Consider the following 8,516-nt stretch of genomic DNA (forward strand, 5'->3'; position numbering starts at 1 on the left):
TGGATGATTTGTTTCACATATACTGGTTGGCTGAACTACAGATATTGATACGTTTTTGAGAATTGGTCAAATTCTTAGTTCATGCTATACCTGTGCCCTCAGAAGCAGCCTCAGTTTGGATTTTATCTTTTCTACTCAGTTGACTTACACAAACTTGTTAAATTTTCAGGAAACTGAGGATCAGATCAAAAGTTACTACAAGAAAGGAAATGGGGATTGAAAGTACGGTCACGTACTGGGGTTTTCCTTAGAAATCCAGTTTGAAAATTATATGCTTATTCACTTGGCCTGCATGGGCAATAGCTACAAACACATGTATTTTGGTAAGCACCAAAAAAATGTGATTTTTGTGTTTTTGCCTTGAATATACAGCCCCAAGACTTTCAGAGAAAGATGCCCAAGATCTTTCAGCTTTTACTGGTGCAGTTTTTGCAAAATATTCCTTCAAGTAATTAAGGAATAGTGAACTAGAACATTTTCTTAGAATATGCAATCATACACTTTTAAATTGCATATGGTTTAACTATTAGAAACCCAAGAATTATTTCACTGCAGGAACATCTTGTTACTCTAAACAAAAGAAAAATTACTATTAAGCATTAATAAGTCTTTACATTAAGAAGAAACCTATCAGATTAGAAATTCAATTTAAAGGTGTTCTAAGAACAACAAATTTTATAAGAATATTACTGATTCAAGTAAGACTACTCCAAAACATCTGATTATTCTTCAGATTATGATGAAATGCATTTGTATATAATATATTTTCTATTTTTACTACAGGAATTAAAAACAAATAATCCCCCAACTTTATTCACCTCAAGCTTTAATCAAAACTGTTACATGCTAGCCTTTGCAAACCTCAGTCAACTAAAATCTTAGGCTTCTGTTAAGACATGTCAACTCTTTATTGAGTATATTGGTTAATATCTCTGTAAGGCATATAAAGGAAAACTTAGAAGTCACTGGATTCCCTCACCATGAACCATCTATGTTAAACATTAGTTGAGTTAAAAAAAACACAAAAAAATGTAACACAACTATAGTTACCCCGAACTGACCAAAAACAGTACTGAAATATGACACTTCAAAGTACTTCATGTCTCATTACAGAATTCCTTAGAAGAAATCCAATTTGTTTTTCAACAGCTTACCCCTTGAGCAATAAATACTTCATACACACAGCATATCCCCACCACCGTTATTCCTTGTTCTTTACACAGTGTTGCAACAGCTACTAGAAACACAGTCAATGCAATTGGAGTCCACACTGCAAATAAAGACGACATTATTGAAGATGTTCCATCTTACAACAAAACCATTTAATAAATTAACTTAAAAAGTGAAGACTTTGGTTCTTGATGTTTGAACATGCTATGTTCTATAAACTTATTCAGTACGCCATTTGCTATTAAAGGGAAGATTAACAGTTTTATTCTACAGAAAATATACATATATCAGTTTTAAAACTGCCTCCCTTAAACTGAAAGAACTAAATAAAAGGCAAAAGACTAATCTACAATAGGAAAACAAAAAACCTACAGTCTTTCCCAATTCACCAGAACACTTTTTCAAATGGAATATTTTACATGGAGTCATGAGTTTTCACAAGGTCAATTTGACTTTGGAAAAGAGGTAAGCCTCCTACATCTCCACTGAAACTTTGCAGCTTACTTGTGACCATCTGATGCATCTTGGCATACATCCACTTACTTGCATTAATAGAAGTCAGTGCAAGAGTCCCCTACTCTTGGCATTACAAAACAACTGAAGGAGTGCTTAAATCTTTAAGGAAAAAAAAAGGCCATTTATAATGTAAAGTACTATTACACTGGTATCTTGGGGCTGAAAGGTTTTTTTCTACACAGTTGCTGAATAACCAATACACCCATATTACCATTTTAAGAGTTCTATTATCAGTGATACAGAAATTAAGTTATGTATATATTTATCAATCATTTACCTATGGTATTATCTGGCCCTTTAGATTTTGTATATGACAAAAAAGCAGCTAGGAAAAAGATAGATGACAAAAGCTCTGCTCTGCCCACAACTCCAGTTACCTGAAAAGAAAAACAAAAAAACCCAAGATTATTCTTCTAGCAGCTACTTTAGTACTAAAATAGTGCATGACTGAAATACTATCAGGATATGCATAAACAAGATCTGTAGACAAAGCAAAAAAGGCTGAGTAAGGCTGCTTTCAGTTCAATCAGTACTGAATTCAGTAACAGGATGATATAGATGGCTGGTGGCCATCTGTGGCTGATGTGCCCCTAAATATAACCATTAACAAGACAACTGAGAAATACTGTATTTTCTTTTACCTTTAGTAACACCAGCCACAAACAGAATTTGAGGCAGAATTTGGGCATGATAACAACTGCTTTCTTCATAATACTTGGAAGAAACTAGCTTTCATCAAAAGTGAAGCCTGAGAGGGACTGTTGCACATACACATCTGGCAGACAGTGACATATAGAAACTATGATTGTTATTTTTGTTCATGCCTTTTCTGACTGACTGAACAGATCTGAATCTGAAAGAAGCATTCCCTTGACTGGTACTATGGCAGCTCTTAGGTGAGCAGTCAAGAGTTACAAATTAATTGATGGCATGCTCTGTGCAATTAAGTTAAAGAATGACTCAGGCTTTACTACAGGTCTGGCAATTTTCTGATTGATAATTTGGTTGGCAATATTAAAATTGTGGGTAGCGGCCCCTTTGGTAATGAGGCAGAGAAGAGTGGGTTTTATGGAAAATTGGAAAAGTGCTAGAATCCATAGGGCAAAAGGTTGTTTCAGAATCCCCAATGAAATACAGATTAATTTCCATTTCAGGAGCTGTTTTCAAAAAATGCTAAGGTGCAGCCAACAACCAGAGATGGAATACAGGTCACTATGTTAATGGTTACTGCAGTAGCCACTGTGCTGACCACAATACCATTTAGGACTGCCTTTCTTCCTCATTTGTCCCCTTCTGTAACTCCTCTGATTGCATCCAAATATTTGCAAGTAAGCTGGCTGAAAAATGGCATGCTATCCCAAGGCAGATGGTCATACTTAGCTAAGGAAACCTCATAGCTCACCATTTAATCATGATGATGCTGGAAATCAACTTTCAGCCATCCAGACCCAGCTAGAAGTTTTTATTGCTAGGTACATTCTTGGTCAAGCATGATTGATCCAGTACAGCACAGAAAGAGAAAGTAACTCAATATCCAAGGTCACAGTGTAAAGAAAAGTATTCAAATCTGAATTTGAAATCATGCTCTGGTGCTTCTGTTGGGAGTAGCACATGTTTACCAAAGCACTCACTGAATCATGCACAGATAAAGCATGTTTCACAACTGATAGGACATCAAAGTTTGTGTTAACATTTTGGATACTATACAGGTGTTTGTTTCCAAAATGTCTTAAGATGTTTCAAGGATTCCCAGCCTGGATCTCAAAATTGTCCAGCATTAAGACAGAAATTAAAGAGAACTTTGTATGTAGATCAGTTTAAAGAGATCATTAGTAAAGCAAGTGTGCTGGTGTCTCTCCACAGTCCCTTACCAACCAAAGAGAGGTTCTGTTTCTTGATACAAAGGTCAGAGAAAATTCCAGCATTCACAACGTTAGCTGACATCCCGTAGCTGTAAAGGTGGTAAATATGCCTTGGGCCTGAACAGTACCAAAGTAGCTAGAAAGACTGAACTGAAATTCTAAAGACAAGGACAAATGAAACTATAATGCTGCTGTTATTTCCTCAAAAATTTTTCCTCAGAAAATGATATATTACCATCACGAAAGCCCAGCTTATCTCTGAAGTCAAGCAGAACATTATTTTCTATTTATCCTGCTCTGCTAACTTTTCCAGGAAAAATATATTTATCATAAGATAGGTAAAGGTTTGAAATGTTTATGTATTGCATCTTCTGTCTCAGGCTCTTGTGCAGGGAAGCAATAAGTAGAAGACTAATCTGAAGGAATTAAAATAAGATACATTTCAATTATAAAAGATAAAAAATGTACCATCAAATGATACAAAAACTGTGAATGAGACCTGTTTTGGAGTTTTCACTAAAGTCTGAATAAGTTAGCACCTAAGTCCCCAGTTCTAAAATACAGCTCATTATTACCTCCTCTTTTCCATGTATGGAAACTTCCAATTGTTTTGCCTTTTATACATGTGCACAAGTCTCAAGTGCCAGCTCTAAGAATTCTTTGCTAGTTGCATGTTAGGCAGAATTCTTAATGAAAACACTTGAAAGAGTAAAATGCACTATTTCTCAAAAGTGGAAAGCTTAAATTTAAAAAGGTGGGAAGAGGAGGAAGAAAACCCCTTAACTGATTCTTCACTGAGTACCTAAGTACAACAGCACAGGAATTCAATTAAAATTGCACTTAAATCTCAGTCTGTAACTTTTTTAAGTACAGCACCAAGCTCTACCAATCACAGTCTTACAGTGCCCTCATGTGGCTGACATCAGGGATTACATACTTATTACAAAATTGCTTCATAACTATACTTTGTAACTTTGTAATACATTGCCTTTCACCATAAGCTTTCATTACACAATATTCTGTAGGATTTGTATGACACTTTTTGCTAACTCTTGTTGCAGAGTACTAAAAGCAACTGTGTTACTTATCTCATACAGAATCTGACAGTTCAAGCATGATAAAGAATCATCATATTTGGAATGGAACTGAAAATTACATAGGATCATCTAAGCCACGAACCACTACTGTAAGTCACTAGCAACTTACTAATGCTACTGTAAAGATACTATCACATTTACTACAAAGAGGCAAAGCCAAACTTTGAAATTTAAAGCATGTTTTTTCAAACAAACAGAAAACAAAATTAAATTATCAAAATTTTTTTTTAATCCATATTACCCAAGATTTTACATGGGTTTGTGCTTTTCAGCACAAAATCAAGCAAAAATTTTTAGATGTTTAACTTTTGCATTTTTAAACATGCCACTAACTTCTTCTAGCAAAGATGTATTAGTAGCTCAAATATCAGCCAATTATAAACCCATGAACTTAATTCCTATAAAGATTTGCTCAAAATACACAGGTGCAGGCTACTGAATTGCTACTGACAGGTATTTGTGTATTTAGAGAACAAGAGAGAGATGTGAACTCTTCACCCAAACAAATAAGGACCAAAAAAAATACAACATAAGGTAAGAGCAAACCTTTCTCATGTTTTTAATATCAAAAGACACACACCCACACCCCAAAAATGCACACACACACAAAAAGGGATAACTCCTCCAAAGAAGCAAAAGGTTTAAACATTCTTAGTTTTCTGGAAGTCTGATAATACTATAAAAAAAAAAAAAGACTGAGAATGGGCTTTGCAACACATGTGAACTGGAATCTAGGAAAGCCAATCTAAGTGGTGCAGAAATAACAGCTGAGAATTCCACAGATCTGCTTTATCAGTGTTCCTGAGGGAAACAAATCTAATAGATGGTGATCACAAGACTCCATTTACTCCACAACATTGCAAGCCTGGTTGACCATTAGAAGGTACATAATCAGACAGCTTGTATAAATAATGCTTTTCATAACAACAAAAAACTCCTTCAGAATCAAAGGAAAGGTAAATATGAGATGCGAGAAATGTATTTCCCCTTTCTTATATCAAATATGTTCAAAAATTGAAGGTTCAAACAGAATGGCCCTAAGTTAGATGTAGCATAGCAACAATATCCTAGGAAAAAGCCCCACCGCGATAGATATATTGACATAAAAGAAAGTCAACAGAACAGACTTCGTGATTAGCTAGAGGGGACTGCTTAGCACTTCTGGAAATGAATTAAGAGGTATTCAAAAGTATTTCCAAAATACAATACTGGATGAATCATCACAGAACACAAATATCTTTGTAAGTTAACATAGCCACCATCATAAAAGCCAATGTTCATAGCAGAGACCTAAGTTATTCAATAACTAAATTAATGTTTCTTTATTATTATTTTTCAGTAGCTGCATGGAATAACCAAACAAATCCAAGCATTAAAATTTGTCACCTCCACCATTGATTGCAAACAGCAGAGTAAGTGCAAGTAAAATCACACAGAGTTTTTGCAGTTAAAATGTATAAACATATGCAAAACCCATGAAATTTAAGGTTAATTAATACAGCTTGAACAAATTAAGCACATCACAGCTATACGTACCGCTTCAGTATGTATTGGGTGCACTGCAAAGAGCAAGGATGCAACTACACTGCTCCTGTTGTCCAGAAAAAGCTTACAGACCTTGAGGAAGACTACACAAACCACCACATGAAAGACCAGATTTAGGAAGTGGTAAGAAACTGCATTTAACTCGCTGAACAAGTAGTTTAAGCGAAACGTAAGAACTGTAAGGGGACGGTAAGATTTATGACTCCTCTCCTAAAAGAAAATAAATAAATCAATCAGTCATGACCAATTTACAAAGGGACTTTTACTCCAAAATATCTTTCTAAAAATCTATGCATATGTGATTCCGACCTCTATTCTCAGGCATCTACCTTCAAAATAAACACCTGAAAATCAGTAATAATGAAAAAAATTAAAAAATGTAGTGAATTAAATGAAAACTCAATTTAAAATTAAAATGTTAAACAGAGAAGTTAATTCTAGTTATTTTTCCTACTTACACATAGTTTTAATGTATTATTCAAGTATTTTTATTACTCTGCACTTCATGTTTCAGATCAGTACTTTATAAAATAAAAATTCGGTGTGCTCATCTAAATCTATTATCTACATGTTTTCAATATGTCTAACAGTCAATATGTTTATGTTGCCAGTTACTCCATCCACAAACCCTTTTGAAAACCACACTTGAAACCATATTCCTGTTCCAAAATGCATGTCAACCCACAGCCTGTTGATATTTTGCTGAATACGTTCATAAAACAAAGGAAGAAAATGTAAGAAAAAACTGGGAGGCTGGGGAGGGAGGTAGGGGTGGGACAGGCAACCAAACTGCACATGCAGACAGCCAAAAATACAAGATAGGAAGAAATATTTTAAAAAGCCATTGAAGATCAAATTAATCTGACTTCATTTAATTAAAATTAACATGACTTTCAGTTGGTTTTAAATGCAAAATCAATATTGAATTAGATGGCTTTCTCCATCCACATGGTTAGACACTTTTTTGAGGAAAAACGTTTAAAAATACTACTTGAAATATTACTGGGAAGAGTTTAGGAACCCACTTACTCTCAACGACTACAGGACTAGATGGCATCTGAAAAAGAGTCTAGAAGATTTCATTACAGGATTATATGAAAATTATGTAACAAAGTCTATTTGTAGAGCCGGAAACTAGTATCTCACAAAGAACTAACTCTGTATGTTATGGATGTAAGAAAAGAGAAGATTACAAGGTGGAATGCCTTGACAGGTAAAAAACCTATGACTGTCAGAGAATTTTTATTCATTTGCTCAGCAATGTCACCATGTGTAACTTCCTAACCTATATGTAAACCCTTTAGCCACTGCCATTTAATGATGTTTATCAACAACTTTAATGCCAATGCAGCTTTTCAGATAAAAGCCACAGCCACTCTACATGGACTACAAACCAAAAACTCTGAATTCACATAAACGTACTTACTCAAATAAATTTAATGGATTCAATACCCATTCTCTAACTCCTAGCTTGCTGTTTGAGAGTGTTATCTTTCCTTCCAGACCAAAATTAAAATAAATAGCCTTGTATGTTATTGTCTAGCTTTTGCAGGAAGAGAAAGGAAAATGGTCAATTTTGATATTGGAATTAGATAACACACAGCATCTTGAAGCATGTTATATGACTTAATTTTCTTAGAAGTTCTTTTACTTAACAAAGGGAAAGAATATAAGTGAAATCTGTTCCTGATCTTATAATACAAAATACTAACACCAACAAATTCCATCAGAAACAAACCATTCTGTTAAAAACATATTAGGGAAAAGTAGTAGAAAAAAACCTTGCGGAGAGATTTTTACATTTCCTAAATGGCTCAAAGTGTCTCACAAACAGTTTACCTCAGACATGGGAGTGCCCCAGAAGTCATTCTGAAACAGATTTTTTAATGGAGTGGAAGGATGCAAATCTTTATTGTCCAAAATTGCTGAAACATCATCAAAAACAAAGCCACAAAAGAGACTGTTCCAGTAGCAGGCTGCCACCACACCAACTATTAGTGCTGCTTCCTTCAGGCTTACATCAGCCATCTTCTCTAGGAGTTTGCATGGACCAAAGCTGAAATATACAGACAGAAACTTGAGTAGTTTTACTGACTAAAAACTAAACTTGATAATTTGACTTAAGACATCCAATATTTTAGAAGTTAGTGACACTACATATCTAAAAATCAGTAAGATAGAAAGTTTTCCTAGAGTCTCAGACATCTTACACAATTTAGTGTTTAAAAGAAATACTCTAATTAAAAGAGTCTCACCCCTAAAAAGCCCTCACACAAGCTGGATACACTGCTACATTTCATGTTTTACTAAAAAAAAAAGATTGATC

General features: G+C 34.5%; 1 protein-coding gene across 1 annotated transcript in view; it reads right to left on the reverse strand.

The window, feature by feature from the left end:
* Positions 1-8,240, reverse strand: part of TMTC3 (transmembrane and tetratricopeptide repeat containing 3) — a 24,844-nt gene extending 16,604 nt beyond the window's left edge. The window contains exons 1-4 of the mRNA XM_010284476.1: positions 8,030-8,240; positions 6,182-6,400; positions 1,964-2,063; positions 1,155-1,270 (exon numbers count right to left, since the gene is read on the reverse strand). Of these exons, the coding sequence (XP_010282778.1) occupies positions 1,155-1,270; positions 1,964-2,063; positions 6,182-6,400; positions 8,030-8,218 (624 nt within the window). The 5' untranslated portion in view covers positions 8,219-8,240. The remainder of the gene's footprint in view (positions 1-1,154; positions 1,271-1,963; positions 2,064-6,181; positions 6,401-8,029) is intronic.
* Between the last annotated feature and the right edge of the window lie 276 nt (positions 8,241-8,516).

The sequence above is a fragment of the Phaethon lepturus genome, unplaced genomic scaffold (genome assembly GCF_000687285.1).
Source record: "Phaethon lepturus isolate BGI_N335 unplaced genomic scaffold, ASM68728v1 scaffold9373, whole genome shotgun sequence".
Classification (NCBI taxonomy): Eukaryota; Metazoa; Chordata; class Aves; order Phaethontiformes; family Phaethontidae; genus Phaethon; species Phaethon lepturus.